The sequence below is a fragment of the Culicoides brevitarsis genome, chromosome 2, assembly GCF_036172545.1.
Source record: "Culicoides brevitarsis isolate CSIRO-B50_1 chromosome 2, AGI_CSIRO_Cbre_v1, whole genome shotgun sequence".
Lineage (NCBI taxonomy): Eukaryota > Metazoa > Arthropoda > Insecta > Diptera > Ceratopogonidae > Culicoides > Culicoides brevitarsis.
The window spans coordinates 6,270,241-6,292,377 of record NC_087086.1 but is presented as its reverse complement, the minus strand read 5'-3'; the positions used below and the strand labels follow the sequence as shown (position 1 = coordinate 6,292,377).

General features: G+C 30.6%; 3 protein-coding genes across 4 annotated transcripts; all 3 read right to left on the bottom strand.

Annotated features, from left to right (window-relative positions):
- Nucleotides 1–429: 429 nt before the first annotated feature.
- On the bottom strand, nt 430–15,940 carry LOC134831888 (SUN domain-containing ossification factor). Of its 2 annotated transcripts, none has more exons than XM_063845717.1 (4): nt 15,819–15,940; nt 15,403–15,735; nt 2,038–4,030; nt 430–1,975 (listed from the first exon to the last, which is right to left on the bottom strand). In XM_063845717.1, exons 1-4 carry the CDS (start codon nt 15,878–15,880, stop codon nt 773–775), a joined length of 3,591 nt encoding a protein of 1,196 aa, XP_063701787.1. In that variant the 5' UTR covers nt 15,881–15,940; the 3' UTR covers nt 430–772. The 2 variants fall into 2 exon arrangements, with proteins under 2 accessions (XP_063701787.1, XP_063701789.1); XM_063845719.1 differs by lacking the exons at nt 15,403–15,735; nt 15,819–15,940 and adding exons at nt 4,099–4,427; nt 7,317–7,785.
- Nucleotides 9,492–10,401, bottom strand: LOC134831606 (uncharacterized). Its single transcript, XM_063845384.1, has 2 exons — nt 10,341–10,401; nt 9,492–10,276 (listed from the first exon to the last, which is right to left on the bottom strand). The coding sequence occupies exons 1-2, from the start codon at nt 10,350–10,352 to the stop codon at nt 9,668–9,670; spliced, it is 621 nt and encodes a 206-aa protein (XP_063701454.1). The 5' UTR covers nt 10,353–10,401; the 3' UTR covers nt 9,492–9,667.
- Nucleotides 15,941–16,478: 538 nt separating the features above from the next.
- Nucleotides 16,479–17,441, bottom strand: LOC134831810 (hypermethylated in cancer 2 protein-like). Its single transcript, XM_063845630.1, has 3 exons — nt 17,145–17,441; nt 16,788–17,083; nt 16,479–16,736 (listed from the first exon to the last, which is right to left on the bottom strand). Exons 1-3 carry the CDS (start codon nt 17,439–17,441, stop codon nt 16,556–16,558), a joined length of 774 nt encoding a protein of 257 aa, XP_063701700.1. The 3' UTR covers nt 16,479–16,555.
- Nucleotides 17,442–22,137: the final 4,696 nt, after the last annotated feature.

The following is a 22,137-nucleotide window of genomic DNA, read 5'->3' as shown; positions in this document are numbered from 1 at the left end:
AATATCGAGATGTAAAAAATTCATTTCGAGATTTAAAATTATTTAAAATAATTTTATCATTGCGAGACCTAAAAAATTCTTTTATACAGAATGGCAATTTTTTTTTTAAACTAAAAATTTTGTTTCGAGAGCTGAAAGTGTTCATTTTGAGTTTTTAAATGTTCATTTCGAGAATCGAAAAATTTATTTCGAAAACTGAAATTTTTTTTCGAGATCTAAAAATTCATTCGATGATCTAAGAGTTCATTTTTGAAGATCTAAAGATCATTTTGATCTTACCTTTAAATAAATTTCCTAATTTTTTTAAAAAATTTAAACATGAGCCAAAAAAATGAACAAAAATTCATTAAAATATTATCAGAGTACAATTAATTTATTTATTTAAATTACAACTTCAACATATAATTTATGACCTTATCACTAAATTTTTTAAACGCAAGTGACTAAATTAGTAAATAACGATATGCAATGAAGCTCTAACTAAATTTTCTAACTAACTATTCAACTTTTTATTGTTCTTCTTGTGTTTATTAACCTAAGTAATAATTAAGGAGGAGGAAAAAGGAGAAACGTGAACTTACAAAGTAACTCAGTCTTTGTACTTTTATTTTTAACGCGAGATGAAACATGAAATGAACTGGGATACAATTTACTTTGTAAATATATTAAAAATGATGATAGATCGATATTTTTCTAAATAACAATTTTTTATACAAAAATAAATTAAAGTATTTTTGGTAAGTTTTTTTTTTTTTTGGATCTGCAAAGATTTTTAAAAAACCTTCTTCAGAATGCGTCGAAAGCTCCCGCCTGCCTTCTTAGATTTGCTCGAAGCCTCGTCGCTGTTCGCATCACTCTTGTCAACGATCGGCGTGGATGTGCTGATGTTACTTCCGGCTCCGACACTGATCACATCGGGGCTTTCTGACTTTGCTTTCGACTTTCGCAAGCGATACCATTCCCATCCGCTCGTTTGAACGACGGGCGGCAACGATTTCCTTGTACTCGAACGCCCGAGAGCCGATTTGAAAAATGCTGGCGACGAAAGTCTCCGGGATTTGTCGAGTTTTGTGTTGCTTGAGCGTGACGAAGTGTCCGAAATTGAGGAATCCATGCCGTTAATTCGCTGACTACTCGACATCGAGGGCACGTACTCGTTATAGGACAGCTCCGACGCTGTTGGGATGATAAATTCGTCGTTATCTTCCAAATATGGCATTTCTTCAATGGGTTTATTGTCGGCATTACATCGAATCAAGTTCCCATTTTTGATGTCGTATTCAGCTGGTGACTCGCCACGCAGTAAATTACTGTCGCCGGAACTGCTGCGTTTCGATAAACGACTTCCTGTCGATGTTTTTCGGATTTTTTCCTTATTTTTCTTCTTTTTGCTCGAAACGGAGTCGGAAACTTTCATTACTTCGACGAAATCGGTGCCTTCGCTGCCCGAACCGATGTTACGAACATCATCGCCGCCTCCCGAAGAGATGAGCAAGTCCTCGTAATGTCCCGTAATCTTCAGAGCTTCTTCGCTGGGGCGTCTTTGCCTCACAGAAGGTGAACTATGTAACGTGCCATCGATGGATTTCCTTCGTTTTAGGTCTCCTTTGTTCTTTTTCTTCTTTTTTGACGCTGCGATTGTCGCTTCGAGCGCTTCTGTCAACAAATTATTGCGTCTTGAGCAGTTTCGCAGCACGAAAAACATGAAAAGTAACTGAACGAAGAGAAATCCGCCGCAATAAGTGACAATAATCTTCCAATTTTGCAATGTTTCGATCACTTCATTCAAATCGTGACGCATTTGCAGGTTTTGTTCGTACAATTGTTGCTCGCGATCAGTATTTTTACGATTTTGCTCCTCGATATGATGCAAAGTTTTGGCGAAAGATTGTTGCAACTCTTCAACTTGCTTCTTGTAACGACGCGAAAGCTCTTCCAAATACTGACCCGATAGCGACATATTCCTCTCGAGTGACTAAAAACGAAGAAAAAATCAATTTTTATTAAAAAAAAAAATTAAAAAAATATTTTTTTTACCTTTATCCGATTCGACAAACGCAGGAAAACACTTTCTGGTTGACCTTGTTTGTGATTTATCGTTGGATTGGTCGTTGGAACCGAGTCTCCTCCATTTCCATTGCTCGCCAAAAGCGTTTCTAAATTCTCCCATGAATTATTTCCATTTATTTCGATCGTTTCATGCGACGGGCTTTCATCAATTTTATCATTTTCAGCAACTTCCTCTTCGGAAGTTGCAATTTTTTCGGGCAAATTAATGGGCGCTAACGGAGGCGCGTCAATAACGACTTGAACATCCTCAGTAGAGACATTGTCGATGCTATTTGTGACAGTTTCGGGCTCTGTTTCGTTCGTTTCTTGCGACAATGGGGGTTGACTGTCTTCCGCATTTTGGAAAATTCGTTCCTCGTGCGAGATTTCTTCCTTTTCGGACTGAACTTCAGCATTTTCTTGCGGTTTTTGTTCGTTTTCATTGACTTCTTCTGCGACTTTTGACTCTTTTTCGTGATTTTCTTCCACAAATGGCACCTCATTCTTCATTTTGTCAATGGCTTCCAAGGATTTCAGGTGTTCCCAATGGATTTTGTTGCAAACACCGATGGAAATGTTCAACGGAAGCATCGTTGCGACGTAATTACGACGAATTGTCGACGGAGTTGGCGGTAACTGAGCTTTGTTGAGAGCGGGATCAACAAAAATGGCACAAAGATCACGTGAAAGACTCTCAGTGACGACGGGATTTGCAGCTAATTGGGTTAATACGTCGTCGTAACATGCCGCAACTTGTTGAACTGAAGCACTAAGTTGCGTCGGGCACGAGTTACACAGGAATGGCGTAATGACAGACACACATTCGCGCGTTTTGAATGTCCTTAAAGTTCGATTTTGATGTTCGTTTGTCTTCGAAAGTGCTTCGGCTGCCTTTTTAACCATATTCATGACAGCTTCTCCCGCTGTTTTGAGGATATTTTTCTCCTTTTCGCCTTTAGTTTTTGATTTTTTCTTCCCATGACGCAGCGGTTCGTCGATACTCGGCTCAAAAACGGCATTTCCTTCATCTTCTTCCTCCTCATCTTCCAAATCATCGGGCGTCGCTATCACTGTCGGTTGATTTTCCGTCTCAAATGCCTCAAATTCGGACGTTCCGTATACGCGAAAGAGCGAAACCGGGCAATAATGCTCCGAATTGTAGTGCGATTGGATGTCAACTCGCACGAATTTTCCAAATAATTGCGGATGCAAGACGAAAGTTTGAACATCTCGCTCATCTTTCGCCGTAAAATGACCCACATTGGACCAATCTCGTGTCGGAAATCGATTGGAAACGCCTACAGTGAAGTTTTTGGGCGACGACGAAAAAAGCTCGAAATTCGCCAAATCGATTTTTTCCGCTTGAATGGGTTCGCACAACTCAACGACGAACCAAATGCGACTCGTACACGGACTGAGCAAATATTCGTCCTTCGAAGCAGTGAGAACAGAACCCGTACTTTGCGCATCAGCGTTCGAAGCAAGGATTTTCGCGCCGCAATCGGGAGAAGCATAATTTTTCGCTCGTAATTTCACCACTTGATGCTTCGGATTGTGCTGACGCTGACTTTTCGGGATAACGACACTGCCGTTTTCCTCTTCTTCTTTTTGTTTTTGCTCAGCTTCTTGCATTTGCTTCTGCGCCCATTCCGAAAACACGGGAATTGTGCCGTCTTCGGTGTTGTTTTGCTCTTGCGGCGTCGCAGGTTTGATTTTTTCCGCGGAAATGTCGTCTTTTGTCGCGGATTCTTCCGTGGATGGAGCAATTTCTTCTTGCGAGGATGGAATTTCGTCAATTTCGGACTTTTCCGTTGATGTAGGCGGCAATTCTGGATCATTTTCGTTGGGATTGTTGATCATCACGAACGCTGTGGCATTTTTGAGACTGTCGTCGATGTGTTCGTTGAGCTCAGAATCCACTCGAAGCTCCGGTTGATCAACTAAAGTGATGAGAGGACCATTTGCAGGAATGTCTGGTAAGCTGAAATTAAAGAAAAAATTAAAAATTAATAAAAAAATTAAAAAAAAAATCATTTTTAGAAGTAAAACCTTTTGTACAACGTGGATAAGGCAAGAATTTGTGTGAGACAGACGACCCAACAAATCCATATCAGAACATTAAAATTCTTCATCTTCCTGATGCGATTGACTAGTTTCCGTACAAACATCATTTCGATGCAATTTTTACGTTTTTTCGGTATTTTTCGACAAAATTTCTTTCATATCGATCATTTTTTTCATGATTCGCGGCAATTTTAGTTGTGCGCACTCATAATTACTATTCACAGTCTAATGAATTGATGCATCACTTTTTCGGTTCATGCTGGCTGCCTGCTTGACTTATCAATTATTCAACAAATAACAACTTGAACGGCGAGCTAGATATGCAATATAAATTAATATGTTAGTCAATGTCACACTGCAATAACAATCGATTCACATTTGGTTGAATTTGGTCACCTCGCATCGACTTTTGAACTTTTTTTTTACGAAGAAGTGTCAAAAAAATGTAATTTCAGCGAAAAAATTATTTTTATTATGAAATACGGTCCAACTTTTTTCAAGAAAACACTTTTTTGCTCAACGAACTGTAAAAATTGTTACAAAACTGCCGTAAAAATCACTTCATGACACGATATTACATCATTTTCATCTTAGAAAAATGGAGCAAATCTACAGTCGACGGCGCCAAAACACTTTTTTTCATCTCGTCACTCAACACTGCCGATGATTTCAATGTCACGTGCTCGGAAAAGTCATACTTTGATGATTTGAAGATATTGGATTTCTCTTTATTCTGCGATTTTGTCATAAACAAGGAAGCTTTATAAGGTAAATTGATATAAATTTACCGGGTTAGAGCAAAGTAAGCGGCGGAAAACGACAAGAGAGACAAGAAAATATGCGCGTGATTAAATTCCGAAAAAAATACTTTCGCTTTTTGATTTTGATCAATGCACTTTTTTTTATTAGAAATGCATCTTGTAACGCAATTTTTATTAAAATTTGCAGGTGAATGTTTTAATAAATAAATTATAATTGAAGTTGGCGGCGATTATTATTTTTTTTTATTTTTTGTTTTACTTGAGGATGATACAAATTTTTAAATTGTTTAAAACTTTACCCATTTTTAAAATTTTTGAAAATCTCATCTAAAAAATTTTTTTTTTATAAAGATCAATCGAATATTTTTCGAATTTTTCGTTTGAAAATTTGTTTCAAAAAGAAAAATTTTTAAATAAAATGAAAATTTCTGACTCAATTTAAGCAAAAATTTGTAAATGTCAATTCAAAAAATGACGGTTAAAAATTTGAAAATCGCTTTTTGCTAATTCAAATTTAAAATTATTAAAAATTTTCAACAAACATTTTTTAAAAAAAAAAAATAATTAAATAAAAATTAAAATTAATTAATTAATTTTTTATTAAAATTTTCTAAATGAAAAAAAAAATTATTTAAAAAAATAATTAAATTTTAATTATATATTGATTAATTAATATAAATAATTATTTTTAAAAATTGATTATTATTTTTAACTTAAAAATTTAATTCTGTGATTCAACTTGTAAAAATAAAATATTTTTTTTATAAGTAAAATTTAAAATTTTTGAAAAATATTAAATTTAAGAAAAAATATTAAATTAACAAAGAAAAAATTGGAAACATTTTTCCTAATTGCATCTGCCTTAATCTAAAAATTTTTAACATCTGCTGAAAATAAATGTCTCTCGAAGCAAACTTTTCTTCCTAGTTGTTGCTTTTAATTCAAAAACTTTCAATTTATATTAAAATAAATCGACTTATGAATACTTTGTAACATCACAGCGCCTTGGCGACGACTTTTAATGCGATTTTCATTCAAAGTACTTGTAAGTCACTTACTTGGCTAAAAATGCTCTTCAACTGAATTATTTTTTACTTTCAATCGATCTGTTTATTTTTCATTTTTTAAAACAATTGGATTAAGACCAAAATCGTATCTACCTGAAAGTCCTGTTCTGTCTAACCTTTTGAGGAATTTCTTTGTTTCTAATAGAGTCTCTGTGTCTAGACAACTTTTCAAACTAATGAATGAAGAGTATTTATTTATAAATATACATTCAAATGTTACTAAGTATAAAAATAAAAAAAAATTGCTATGCAAATTTGCTTCTAATAATTGCTGAACAAATTTCTTTTCTTCTGTTTTTTTAATTAATTGCATGAATAAATTTTTTGATAGTTTTGTCATTTTAAGCGATATGACGTGAAATTCATTTGTTATTAAAATTGTATGCAAAATATTTATTCGTGATAAAACATTGACTTAGTTTGTTTGACGTTTTGTTTGTTAAACTGTATTTAGTTAAAGTTTTTTTTGTCATGAAACTTGACACGTTTTTTTAACAAAAAATTAATTTGAGACATTTTTAGGAAAAATTAATTGAAAAAAAATTTATTAATTAATTCGAAGAAACTTAAGAAAAATTATTTTGAAAAAAAAAAATTAATGAAAATATTTAAAAATTATTTTTTTTATTAAAAAATTAATTAATTCGAAAATTAATTAAAAAAAATTAATTAATTAAAAAAATTAATTTAATAAAAAAAAATAATTATTAAAAAAAAATTATTTCAAAGTCAAAAATTTTCGTTCCAAAATTTTTTTCAAAAAAAAAATTTACAAATTTAGTATTTAGAATTTTTAAAATAATTAAAACGCAAAAATTCTTATGAAGAAAGTTAATTTGTAATTAATTTCTTTGAATTCCTGAGATTTAATTATTCACAGAATTTATTACTCTTGTCTCTCTTCCTTTGTTTTATCAGAGCTTTATCAAAACGTGACTCAATAGACTTCACAAAGCCTTATTTGCTAAAAACACACCTTCAATTTACATAAGACTTTAAAAAAAATGCATCGTGATGAAATCTCTACTTTGTAACAGATACGTGCAAAATCTAGGCTACAAAACGAATCAACTATGTCAAGTACCAATTTTAGCTAATATTTGAGTAGCTGATAAGTCATAAAATAATTCCAGCAAGTTCAAGTTTAGAATTTTCCAAAACTTGTTTGTCTAATCTGGAATTTACATTGTCATTGTTCCTCTCGAGATAAGATACTTTTTTTTGCGTCACAAAGATAAAAACAATTTTCAAGACAATTCCGGCTTAAATTAATGAACTCTAGATATTGCATCAGCAAGTTGCTCCAAATTCAACCAAACATTGAACGTTTTAATTGAACCTTCAAACAAATAGTTTCAATAATTTTTATGTGTACCATATGTGAATGTGTTGCCACTATTTTACTCCCGAATTTATGAAACGTTCACTTTTGCAACATTTATTTCTCATAAAAAATGTAAATGACGTTGAACGAATGCAGTCGAGTAATCACAGAAAGCCACGTATTATTTTAACGTGATTTTTTTTTATCACAGCTGTGAAGCTCAATATTTTCTCTTTTGGTAATTTGTATTTGTTTTCAATTTTATATTTACATATATGGACGGCGTTTAAAGTTGTTATCTTTCAATTTTTTGTTATTCTCAAAAAAATATAAATTTTCGAGGTCGCGTTCTATATGATGACTAGAATTCACTTGTGTGTTAATCTAATTTTTAAATATTTATTTTGAATATTTTGCGCGTATTTCTATGGTACTTGTTAATGTTTGATTATTCGCGTCATATAGCAAACTTAATGCCGAAAAAAATTAAACCGCATAAATTTTTGCACGTTCAAGTCTTTCAAAGTTTCGATTCATACTGGCGTATTTTCTCAAACTATTTACTACTCAATTGCAAGAGAATACATACACGTGTACGGAGACGAGTTTGTGACAGAAATGTTTTTTTTTTAGTTTTGTTTGAATAGGGAGTAAAAAGCAGGGTTAGGAAAGTACTTTTGCTTTTTTTGAAATAAAATTTTTTTCTAATTGATTTTTTTTTCTTTTTCAGATATTTACTTCTTCAACTTTAATTATGACAAGAAATTTTAAGCAACTAATTAAAAACCAATTAAGAAGTTAGTTGAGAAACTTGTAAGAAAACTCAAAGGCATAGACTTAAACTCATGGAATATTTGGTAACATCACATAAACTGGATAACGAGACAAATTAAAAACAGTTCTTCAATTTACAATTCTTTAATCCTTATTACAAAAAGCTCATTAGGATGCGAAGAATATCCATCGTTAACAAGAGGAAAATCATTTGAGGCAAGAACAGATTGATCTTTTTTTATAAAAGTTATTTTGTTGAACATGCTGCTAATTGAAAAGCTATTTCCATTATGAATCCAATTTGTAGACAACATCCATCTCATATTTCTTCGAATTAAGAAACGAATTGAAAACCGAAGGTCCTTTGAGAAACTAAAGAGTGTGAACAAATTTATCCGTTAAAAAATTCAAATTTTTCCCTATTAACATTTAAAAATCTTGATAATGTTAGAAAGTCATAAACGAAGCGCTTTTAAGCGTATTTAAACTTCTAAAAGTATTTTTTCTATTTCTCAATAATAAGTGAGGATTAAATATAAATTAGAGTGATATTCATACTTCTTCAGAATCATGACACTAATTTTATTTGAAAAATCAAAAGACTTCTTAAAAGTGATTTTTTAATTTTCATAATAATTTAATAATTTAAAGAAAGAATTACTTAAAACCTTATATTGTTAGAGAATTCTTTGTTCCGCAACTAAATCAATTACAAAGCCTTTATTCTACATCATCTCAATTTAAAACAAAACCAACAAAAATTATTATTTCTGAACCCTGCTTTATACTATACGATACAAAAGAGCAAAACCACATAAATAAAAATAACGAGAGAGAGACAAGTTTTAAATTATGATCGTACAAAATTCGCGTGGCTCGTTCGAAACGTAGGCAGATAGTCATTAAACGTAGTTTTTTTTTCATGAATTGAGAGATAAAAATACAAACAGAGAGAATCAACAAAAATAGCAAACAATTCAACCTTATCACTAACTATGTATAACTATTCAAGTATTTTGTTGTTATCAAGTATTTAAGCTCGTATTTACGCACAAATAAGATTTTTCATTCTATTATTTTCCTTACATAATTTTTTTTAAAGTAATCGGAAGTAAATTGAATAATTTTTACGCCTCTCAGTCATATCAAAATTTCAATGAATTAATTGAACATTATTATAAATTAAATTTGTTCTGAGATGAAATTATGGGAGAAAATGAGACCTTGTGAGTTCATTTACTCTACTTTGAGATTATCGGCACGTACTATTTTATTGTTGAATTTTTGTACAAAAAAAATGCTGGGTGTGAAGAAATTGCGTTGAGAATGCGGATGGCGTGTGTTTTGTGTTAAAAAAATGATCGAACTAAAAATAGATGAATTTCAGCAGATCATATCAGTAAAAGACTTTATGTATATTTTTTCGTATCGCTTTTGACTTTTTTTTTTATTGAAGGTTAATGACAATTTTTGAACAAAAATTTTTTGAAATGTTAGTGCAGATTTTAAATATAATTTTACAAAAGGGATGTGCAGACAAAAAAAAAACAACGAAAGGGAATAATCAAAAGGAATTTCAGTCAAACATCATCATCTTGTCCTAAAAACTAGAAAGACTTTTGTGTCTTTTACCAAGCATGGACAGCTGGAGCTGAGTGAGCATAGGTAAGAGGGAGCCCGTGTGAGTAAACGCCATGGCTGTAGGTCAATGGAGCTTCATGAACGAGTGTTTTGGTCAAGGGGGCAGCAACAAGAGTCTTTGTCAAGGGAGCCGAATAAGTGTGAACTGCTGGAGCCGAGGCAACGTACGATGTATGGACAGCTGGAGAGGCTTCAACGAGAGTCTTTGTGTGGATTTCGGGTTGATGGACAACGTGTTTCTCGATTCTTGGGGTCTCGATAACGGTTTTCTTGAGTCCGTGTTGGTAGATGGGCTCAACAACGTCAGCTTTGCTGTGTACAATCGTTTGGCTTTGATGCGAGACGGCAGTTGGGAAGCTCTTGACAACGTTGCCAACATGATGAACAGTGGGTTCTTCAACGACAGTCAATTCGGGTTTGACGACAGTTTTTTCGTAGGACTTGAGAACGGGCTCTTGGATGACGGTCTTCTTCAAGACAGATGGTTGATAGGTATCAACGACGACGGCACCATGGGAGACGCTGTGCGTAGCGAGACCGTGATGCGTGACGCTGGGAGCAGCAGCAGCAACAGCAATGAATGCAGACAACACCACCTTTGGGATTATTTTTTGTTATTCACACTTTTTTTTGACACTTTTGGGATGCAAAAAGACTTACCAAACGGAACATTTTGATTGATTGTTTAAAAATTTTTCACGAGGTCTGTGTTGAGATGATTGTTAAAGCAAGTATTAAGCTTGACTGATACTTTTCCCAACATGGCTAGACTCTTTTATACCTCAATTTTTTTCTCAACACCGCACATACCGCACAACAACATTGAACAACGCTACTTTATGCTGCTTTAAGCCACGAAAGAGCAAGAAACACACACACACGACAAAAACTTATTACCGGGTTGTAAGTAAATTGTCGCTCTATGGAGGGGCGTTCTGATACGCGTTTTAAAATTGTATCAAAATCTCGAACCATGCATATGCAATGCAGTGACCTTGAATCTTTCATGTACTTCACTTTTTTTCAAGTTTATTAACACACAACTCTTTTATTATTACAGTTACTCGCGTAAATACAGCGGGCAATCAATCAAGGGATCGCTCCTAATTGAGCATTTAACAACGTCGTCATCGCGAAACCTGTTCTTATTTTTTTTTGTTTTACTTTCCGTTTCAATTAGAAGCCTCTCGTGCTCTAAATGGTTGTCAAAGTGTAAGAAAATAAAAAAAAATGTCGAAATCGCAAGATTTAATTACCGAAATTCAATACGGAACTCGAGCAAAACTCGTCTTTATGGTCAGCGCAGAATTGAGTTCATGTGCGTCGATTGCGAGACATTACCGTCTCGCGTAAAGGTTAGATGGCGACAAGGAAACGCCTTTTCTCGTTTCAAAACATGTCAATTACTTGTGGGATTACGGATCTGTTTAGAACAAATTGAATTGATTTTTTTTCAATTTTTTTTTATGGAATTGCATAACAAAAAAAAATATTCAAAAAATCAGTTCAATGACATGAGTTGAGAAGGTGCTAAGTAGTGCAGTAGTGCATTACAATTTTTTTTTATTTTATTTTAAATGAAGAAAAATGAGACTCATGAGTAAATTAATCGCATCGGTTAAACAATTGCAATTTTTGAAGCATACTTTGTCATGTAGATCAATTACAAACTCACTTTTTGACTTTTTTTGTGGTAAAAAAAAATTCATGAAAAAAATTAAATTAAAAAAAATTAAAAAAAAATTAAATTAAAAAAAAATTTAAAATAAAAAAAAAAAAAAAATAAAATTAAAAAAAATTTAAAATAAAAAAATAAATAAATTAAAAAAAATTTAAAATTTAAAAAATTAAAATAAAAAAAAATAAATTAAATAAAAAAAAATAAATTAATTAAAAAAATTAAATGACAAAAAAAAGTAAATAAAAAAAAAACAATTTAGAATAAAATAATAAAAAAAAAAATTAAATTAAATAAAACAAATTAAATTACCTAAATAAATAAATAAAATTTAAAAAAATAAATTATTTTGAAATAATAAAAAAATTAAATTAAATTTAAAAAAAATTTAAATTTAATAAAAAAAATTAAATTTAAAAAAAAAATTTTTTTTTCAAATTAAAATTTTAAAGAAAAAAAAAATAAATGTTAAAAAAAAATTAAAAAAAATATAAAAAATAAATTTTAAAAAAATTATTTAAAAAAATTAAATGACAAAAAATTACAAATTAGTTTAATTAATAAAAATTTTTAAAAAATAATAAAAAATAAAAAAAATTAAATTAAATTAAAAAAAAAAAAAAAAAACAGTGAGAGGCGTGTCGAATGTCCTGTTCCTGTTTTATTTTATTTCTCAATTTTTTTTTGTCTCGCTAAGTAAATTAATCATTTTTTTTTTTGTTTTAACATTTTCTCATCTCTTCTATTCATTTTTTCTTGTCTATTTCTCAGAATGGATATTGGCATGTTCAGCAAATATAAAATAAAGTAATAATAATTGAACGTGCGACAAAAAAAACTTGTTTGCCTCAGTCAAAAAAAAAGTATATGGTTAAAATTGAACAAGGATACATCAACAACGAACGCCACTCGATTGAAGTCACTTTCAGTTTTATAGCCCGACAAAAGGAATTTATGAGGAATTGACAGCTTTGTCGTAAATTTTGTTGATAAGTCGAGGTCTTGTAGGAGATATGATAAAAATTTTATTGAAAATTGTGTTTTAATGTGTGGATTAAAAATGAAAAAAATGGTTTTTCAATGAAAATTGGATTCGAATGGAAGTTTTAAACCGAAAATTGCTCGAAAATTACTGAAGTTTTAATTTTTTGATGAATTTTTAGTCAAAATTTTTCTTCTGAGATATGATTTTGTGAATTTTATTCAAAAATATTTTTTGAAGGGTCTTTAGAAATTTAAAAAAAGAATGAAACTAATGAAATTTTGAACTTTTTTCGATAACATGAAAAAAAATTTAAAGAATTTTTTTCTATTCGGCTCAAATAAACGAAAAATTTCTTTAAAAAATTAAATTTCTGAAAATAATTTTTATTTTAGTAATTTAAATAAGCAAAATTTGTCAAGTAAAGAAAATATGAGAGAAATTTTCATAAAATTATTTGAAGCTCATGAGGAAAAAAAAGTTACTTAAATTAAAATTTTTATCATAAAAAGGTAAAAAATGCACTTAAATCTTATTTATTTTTCCCTTCCTTAACTTTTAATTGCAGGAATTGCGACTGTCCCTTAATTCTTACTTACAACTTGTCAGACAAGAACAAGAAGTACAAAAAATCATATGATCGTGAACAGACAAACAACAATAAAATGATGCAAAAAAGTGGAAAAGAACGTCAAAACTGGTTTAGAGACGCCTGCCTTTTCTTTTGTTTTGCTCATTTTTTAACAGCTTTACACAGACACCGTTAAATTTAATTGAAACGTTCAATTTCCTGATCAATAAGAACAATTTCGAAGAATTTTAACGGATTTTTTTGTAAAATTTGTCAAAAAATCTTAATTAATCGCCCTTTGTTTTACTTTCAATTTCAACATTTAAAAAAAATACTTGAAAATCTTGAGGCACGAGAGCAACATGACTTGAAGTGCATTTAATTGCGTATCTCTCGAATGTTCGAACTTTCAAACAACAAATTTCAATTTTTTTAAAATTTTTATTGCTGAGAGCGAAACAATTGAGCAACAAACCAGCATTAAAGCTCAATTTATAATAATTAAAGGGCATCGAATCACCTTGATGTCAATTTTTGGCCTTGCAAGGGCCCTTTGTGTTGCGCACGTAGCACCTTTGAAAAGGGTTTGAATCATGACGTCGTACTTTTTTTGACTAATGTGCTTAACCTACTTCTTCTATTTTCGACGAGATGATTATCTTTTGGTTGATTTTTTCACTAAATGCAGCGTTTTTCGGATTAGAAAAATGTCAAAAAATAAAACTAATTAAATTTTGAAGAGATAAGGTCAAGCACATCAGTTTCAATTGTTTTGCTTTTGTGAATTGTCGCTTTGACGTGCAACGACGACGATGCTTCCTAAATAACACTCACACACATAATTTGGCACCGGAACCATTTTTCATTTGTTTATTTGTTTGTTTTAGTCGTGATTTGAAGCATTTTAAGAAAAAAAATTTAAAAAAAATATTTTTGAAGTTTGTCTTAAAAAGTCTTAATTTTAAATAAAAAATTTAATTAAGTAAAAAAATTAAAATAATTTTTTTTGTAATTTAAAAAAAAAATTAATTAAAATTTAAAATTTTTAACAAATTATTTTAACACTTATCTTTTTTTTATTTTTTTTAGTTGAATTTATATTTCAAGATTTCTATATTAATAATTTTTTTTTCAAATAAATTCAAATTAATTTTTAAATTTATTTTAATTATTTATTTTAATTTTTTTGAATCAAAAAGTTGAAAATTTATTTATTTTAATTTTTTTTATTTTTAAAATAAATTTTTTAAATATTTAAAAAAATAAATAAATAATTTAATTAATAAATAAATTAAAAAAATATTTTCAAAACCAAAAAATTTTGGAGAAATTAGAAATTAAAAAAAATGAATCAATATTCATTTAAATTCAAAATTAATAAAAAAAATCATAAATTTTAAAAATAATGAATTTAAATTAAAAAAATAATTAAAAAAATTATTTAAATAAAAATAATTAATTTAATTTAATTAATTAATTTAAATTTAATAAATTAATAAAATAAATTAATTTAAAATTAATTAATTAATTAAATAATTTAAATTAAGTAAATTTTTGGTAAAATTTTTTCAAAAAAAATCAAAATGCGCTCAAATATTTTTTTTTTATTTACAAAAAATTAATCCAATCTCGTTAATTTTCGTTTGCGCCAGTGAACTGCTTTGTTGTTTCAAAATATTTATTTAATTTTATTTTCGTGTGCGACAATCGCTCAAACTCAATCATTCACAACGAGCCGTCAACGCAACAAAACGTAGGTCAGTAACACTTTTGTTTTGCATTTCAGAGACATTTCAACGTGTAAACGAGAAAAAAAAACTGAAAATTAGTCGTAGATCGTTGTGAGATAAATGTGTTAATAGACGTGAATTATAATCAAACTAATGAGCGTCAAATTCAAAGAAGCGCCTTTAAATGAGGAAAAATAAATCCCTTTGCAAAAAAAAACTTGACCTTGCGAAAAATCACGTGTCACGAAAGAAAGAAAGGAACGGATTAAGAAAAAAAAATGAAAAATTATAAAAAAAAGCGAGCACATGACACAGAGGGAAAAAAAATGTTGATCGTAAAAAATTGTGAGTATAATTTAATTTTCACAATTTCTTGTCTTTTTTTGCATTTTTTCTAATAATAAGTCGAGGAAAATAAAGCGCTTTATTTTTAATAATAATTTTCTTGAATGACGGAGAAATTTTTCTTTCAGGCTTGAACTCAATGAGGGCTCTTTAACACCCAAAAATGATTTTTAACTAAAAATTTTAATTTTTTAACGTTTCCAGTTGCGACAAAATGCAGTTCAACGCCCTTCGCAACACACAAAAACTCGTCTAAAAAACGTAAATGACTTTAAAATTCGTAAAAACATTGCCACGAATGAAAGAAAACACACAGAGGACGTTCAAAGTGCACCGAATGACTCATTGGAAAGTGTCTCGACACAAATTCTTATAAAAAATACTTGAAAAAGTACAAATATTTGCACAATACTTACTCATTCTGAATGACGCCGGAGTTTTTGGAAGCGGATTCGAGGAAAACGACGTCGTGCGCCACATTTTCGGCATCGAAAAACTTGCTTTTGTCACTTTTGCCTGTGACACGTTCACCTTTCAAGCACTTTTTCTCGGTACTCGAGACATTTTCGCGTCTTTTTGGCGCCCGTTCTTTCACTAAATTTATTTTTTCTTTGGTTTTCACGGCTTTTGTCGCCGTTTGAGCTTCATTTTTGTCACTTTTCACGATTTCTTGCACTTTTTCACTCTTTTGCGGGCTTTGTGTGGCAGCGGCATTCGTTTCGGCAGCGACAATGAGGAAAAGTAAGCAGCTGTAAAGGAATTTTGTGGATTGTGGGATGAGAAGAGATCAATAAAAATCAATCAAGTATCTGCGGATGCGAGAAAATCTTACCTTGAAACTAATGAGATGACTAGCAACAGCCAGTACGTGTGACGTAAGTTGAATTTTATCATAGTTTTCTTATCTTTTTTCACATTATCTCAATTTTTTTTCAGATTTTTGCATTTTTTTCGTGGAACAGAGGATGAGTTTTTCACTGCGACAGAGATGACGTTTTTCATTTAACGAATTTTCTCGGTTTTTGACACTTTTTCGAGTATCCTTCACAAGATTGACACGAATTGCGATGGTTTCTTTGAAGTTTTGAGCGATTTCGGGTCAAAAAGCGTCGAATAAAGGAGGAAATTGTGTAATTTCAAGAGGACCACGACACGAAGAACGTAAACAAGCACTTTACTTCCATTATTTCCAATATCACTTCCATTATTCCAGGCTGGATGTCTGTTTCTATACGCATACACGGTACGGCGTCGGAAATTATTTTTTTTGCACTGGGATTTGTCGGAAATTATTTTCTCTGCATTGGGACTGAGTGCCGTGAGTGGTTTGAGTGGTTTTGAGTGACTTTGAGTGGTCAATTTATCATTTTCATTCGACTCAATCCCATGTCACAATTGTCAATTTATCCTTTGTGCATTGGGATTGTTATTATTTTTCGAAAAAGGATTCGTTAAAGTCCTGAATTTTGAAAATCTTACAAAAAAATACTTAAAGTTTATTTTTTTTATATCACAATTCATGTCTTTGACGGGTTTCTTTAAAAAAATTGAGTATCTAAAGAATTTTTTTCAACTTTTTTCAGGATGATGTTTCTTCGTGTGCTCCACAAAACGATTCCGACGAGCAAATTCTGACTTGCAGATGGTACATTTGAATTGTTTCTCCATGTGAACATCTTTGGTGTGTCTCGTGAGGGTTTCTCGTGTCTTGAAGACCTTGAAACATAGTTGACATGTTCGAGCAGCTCGCCTAAAAGGAGAAAAATTATCGAAAATTTCCGAAAAACTTGAAATTTCTTACTTTTTTGCACAGGTACGTTCATGTCGTCTAAAATTATTCGATCGATTTGAACGAAATTTGCAATTTGGACACGAAAATCTCCAATTAAGCTCTTGATCCGGAGGATTTCTAACGATTTCAGTCTTTTCGTGTGTTGGATTTTTCTTTATTTCAGCAGATTTGGCGTTAAATATCAAAAATTCCTTCAAGGGACTTGTGTTGATTTCTTCAATTTGATGATTTTCTTCAGGATTTTGGTTTGTATCTTCCTCAGATTCAGTTTCTGATTCAAAATTTTCTCGTAATGGACTTGAAATCTAAAATTTTGGTAAAAAATTAATGAAATTTTAATTAAATTTTTTGATTTTTCAGATTTACGCTCAAATTATCGCCATCTTCGTCTTCTGTCTCGGAGTAGGAGCTGTAATCCCATTCAGATTCCGACAAATCTCCCGAATCATCGGTTGAAAGGAGTTTTCGCGGCAATTCAGAGTTCGTCTGAATGTAATCATGATCCGGGATTTTCTGATATTCGGCTTGATCGTCATCGAATGTGCATGTGTCCCAATGATTTCGCGCATCTTCGACCCCCAATGGCACGTAAAGACACTTGCTGCAAGGCTCGTATTTCGCAATTACGCGTCCTAAATGAATTATTCGCACTTTGTTGTCCATTCAAAAATAAATAAATAATTTATGACGTCAGAGGGCGTCTGATCTTGCCGATTTTTCCATTTCCGGCACCGATTTTTTCATTTCCGGCACCGATTTTTTCATTTCCGGCACCGATTTTTTCATTTCCGGAACCGATTTTTTCATTTCCGTTTCCAATGAGACGAATGCAATTGATAAGGACGGCAGCGCCATCTGGTGCTCATTTATCAATTAGCTTCCGGTTTTTGAATTAACGTGATGGCGATTTTTTAAAATGTCGACGACATTATCAATTTCATTCGTAAAAAATTAAGGATTTTTAGGTCTTTTTAAGCTAATATTCATTAAAAAAAATTATTTAAAAAAAAAATCTTTTACAAATTCGAAAAAATTTTTAATGAATCAATCAAACAACATTTTTACATAAATCAATTCAAAATGATTCATCCGCTCAACATAATTTTTTTATGCTCGCACATTGACCTAGAAACCAACGAAAAAAGTTACAATTCAAGTTCATGACTCAAGCAGCACGTTTCTGTAAGTCATCGATCGGTTCAATGGAAAATAGAGAAGATTTCCACGAAATATGACTAATACGCAGCAATTGAACCGAGTTTGCGTTGAGTACTTAGTCATACGTCATTCATTACGACGCGATTTTTTTTTTTTTGCAATAAAATGTGAATGAAACAGATGTTGAGCAACGTCACGATTCTGATTTACTCTGACTCAATAATAATGTTCATTCATGAGTTTTTTTTCGTTCGGAAATGGGCTCGACTTTAGTGACGTTTTCTTTAAAATTTAAATAAAATTTTAAAAATTGAAATCTAAAATTATAAAAATTGAATTAATTTTTATTAATTAATTTTAATTTAAAAAAAAATTAATTTTGATGAAGAAATAAAAAAAAATAAAAATTAATTAATCAAATTTTGAAAGTTAGATCACCGTTCTCCGTCTCAAATTGAAGGTTTTGATGTTAGAAACAACTTTTGTTTTGGACTTTTTCTAAATTTTGCGTTTTCGATGTACAGGCGCCATTTAAAGATGTTAAAAAAAATTGATTAAAAAAAATTTAAGTCAAAATCCTCTTATTATGAGGGCTCACATACCGATTTTTCAAAATTTTTTCAACTGTTGTAGATCACGGTTCTCCGTCTCAAAATGAAGGTTTTGATGTTAGAAACAACTTTTGTTTTGGAATCAGGAGCCATTTAAAGATGTTAGCAAAAAAAATTGATGAAAAAAAATTTAAGTCAAAATCGGTTCTCCGTCTCAAAATGAAGGTTTTGATGTTAGAAACAACTTTTGTTTTGGACTTTTTCTAAATTTTGCGTTTTCGATGTACAGGAGCCATTTAAAGATGTTAGCAAAAAAAATTGATTAAAAAAAATTTAAGTCAAAATCCTCTTATTATGAGGGCTCACATACCGATTTTTCAAAATTAAGCTAAATCACGGTTCTCCGTCTCAAAATGAAGGTTTTGATGTTAGAAACAACTTTTGTTTTGGACTTTTTCTAAATTTTGCGTTTTCGATGTACAGGAGCCATTTAAAGATGTTAGCGAAAAAAATTGATTAAAAAAAATTTAAGTCAAAATCCTCTTATTATGAGGGCTCACATACCGATTTTTCAAAATTAAGCTAGATCACGGTTCTCCGTCTCAAAATGAAGGTTTTGATGTTAGAAACAACTTTTGTTTTGGACTTTTTCTACGCGTTTTCCGTACAGGAGCCATCGAAAGATGTTAGCAAAAAAAATTGGTCCTCTTATTATGAGGGCTCACATACCGATTTTTCAAAATTAAGCTAGATCACGGTTCTCCGTCTCAAAATGAAGGTTTTGATGTTAGAAACAACTTTTGTTTTGGACTTTTTCTAAATTTTGCGTTTTCGATGTACATGAGCCATTTAAAGATGTTAGCGAAAAAAATTGATTAAAAAAAATTTAAGTCAAAATCCTCTTATTATGAGGGCTCACATACCGATTTTTCAAAATTAAGCTAGAGTTCTCCGTCTCAAAATGAAGGTTTTGATGTTAGAAACAACTTTTGTTTTGGATTTTTCAAAATTTTGCGTTTTCGATGTACATGAGCCAAAAGATGTTAATGTCACATACCGATTTTTCAAAATTAAGCTAGATCACGGTTCTCCGTCTCAAAATGAAGGTTTTGATGTTAGAAACAACTTTTGTTTTGGACTTTTTCTAAATTTTGCGTTTTCGATGTACAGGAGCCATTTAAAGATGTTAGCAAAAAAATTGATGAAAAAAAATTTAAGTCAAAATCCTCTTATTATGAGGGCTCACATACCGATTTTTCAAAATTAAGCTAGATCACGGTTCTCCGACTCAATGTACAGGCGCCATTTTTTAGCAAAAAAATTGAAAGTCAAAATCCTCTTATTATGAGGGCTCATTTACCGATTTTTGAAAATTGAGTTATATTACCGTTCTCCGTCTCAAAATGAAGGTTTTGATGTTAGAAACAACTTTTGTTTTGGACTTTTTCTAAATTTTGCGTTTTCGATGTACAGGAGCCATTTAAAGATGTTAGCAAAAAAATTGATGAAAAAAAATTTAAGTCAAAATCCTCTTATTATGAGGGCTCACATACCGATTTTTCAAAATTGAGTTAGATCACGGTTCTCCGTCTCAAAATGAAGGTTTTGATGTTAGAAACAACTTTTGTTTTGGACTTTTCTAAAATTAAAAATTTGTACAGGAATAAAGATGTTAGCAAAAAAAATTGATGAAAAAAAATTTAAGTCAGAATCCTCTTATTAATTAATCAAATTTTGAAAGTTAGATCACCGTTCTCCGGCTCAAATTGAAGGTTTTGATGTTAGAAACAACTTTTGTTTTGGACTTTTTCTAAATTTTGCGTTTTCGATGTACAGGAGCCATTTAAAGATGTTAGCAAAAAAAAATTGATGAAAAAAAATTTAAGTCAAAATCCTCTTATTATGAGGGCTCACATACCGATTTTTCAAAATTTTTTCAACTTTTGTAGAACACGGTTCTCCGTCTCAAAATGAAGGTTTTGATGTTAGAAACACGGTTCTCCGTCTCAAATTGAAGGTTTTGATGTTAGAAACAACTTTTGTTTTGGACTTTTTCTAAATTTTGCGTTTTCGATGTACAGGAGCCATTTAAAGATGTTAGCAAAAAAAATTGATGAAAAAAAATTTAAGTCAAAATCCTCTTATTATGAGGGCTCACATACCGATTTTTCAAAATTTTTTCAACTTTTGTAGATCACGGTTCTCCGTCTCAAATTGAAGGTTTTGATGTTAGAAACAACTTTTGTTTTGGACTTTTTCTAAATTTTGCGTTTTCGATGTACAGGAGCCATTTAAAGATGTTAGCAAAAAAAAATTGATGAAAAAAAATTTAAGTCAAAATCCTCTTATTATGAGGGCTCACATACCGAATTTTCAAAATTTTTTCAACTTTTGTAGATCACGGTTCTCCGTCTCAAAATGAAGGTTTTGATGTTAGAAACAACTTTTGTTTTTGACTTTTTCTATTTTCTGCGTTTCCGATGTACAGGCGCCATTTTAAGATATGAAAATTTAAAAATAGGTATTTAAAAAAAAAGTTCAAAAATAAATTTTATTTTTTTTTTAAATTTTATTACGGGAATACAAAATAAACGAAAAAAATTAATAAATTTTTATTCAATGCTTCTTAAAATGATAAGATTTTAGAATTGATTTCGTTTCAAAGCTTAAATTCGTTCGTTGGTGAAATATACAGCATCCGAATGGAACTTTCTGATTCTTCTTGTTTTAATGAGATATGCCACAATAACAACTAAAATTATAAAAATTGTTCCTATCGCAGCCCATAAAGTACTTTGAGGTTGATTTTCTTGAGTTGTATTACTTTTTGCTTTCAATTCATTTAAATTTTCTTCCAATATTTGAAAATTTGTTAAATTTTGATCAATTAACATTTCTTCAAGATGTTTGAAATTTTCGTTGAGTTTTTGCTCTCTTTCATCATTTTTCTTTAAGGTTTCATTGAATTTTGATTCTAAACGCAAAATATCTTCTTCAAACTTGTGTAAATATCGTGAAATATCTTCAACTCTATTGAAAAGATCTTCATTTGTCTTGTTAATTTCATAACTGGATTTTTCTTGATACGCAGCTCCAAAAACTCCTTTGATCAAGAAAATGTTGATGAAAATGATAAATTTAAACATTTTTATTTAAAAGAACAATAAGAACTGAACTAAGCAAAAAATTATTAAAATTATTCGCAAATTCTTATCGCTTTTTAAAAAATTTGGCACATTTTTAGAATATCGGTCAAAGTCTATTTGATAAAAATTCTAATTTTGTAAAAAAAAAAAATTAGCGAATTAAAAGTCATTGAACTCTCCTTTGAATCACTCATTTCAAACGTGACTCTACATCTCTTGTTCCATAACGCCATTTCGACGCATCGTCGTCACTTTAATGTTGCAATTCGACTCCTGTCACAAGTTGTTATAGGTCAAGTTTTCCATAAAACGCCTCGTTGGTTGCAAAGACGTTTCGGATTCCAAGAAAGTTTCATAAACAAGAGATAAAAACTGCTCCTGTGTGTCTGAACGTCATAAAATGTGTCTCCGGCAGCTACAAAAATAAACAAAAGGCGTCAAACAATCGTATTTGTCATGTAAGTAAATAAATCTGATATAAACAAACAATTTATTAAGTATAAA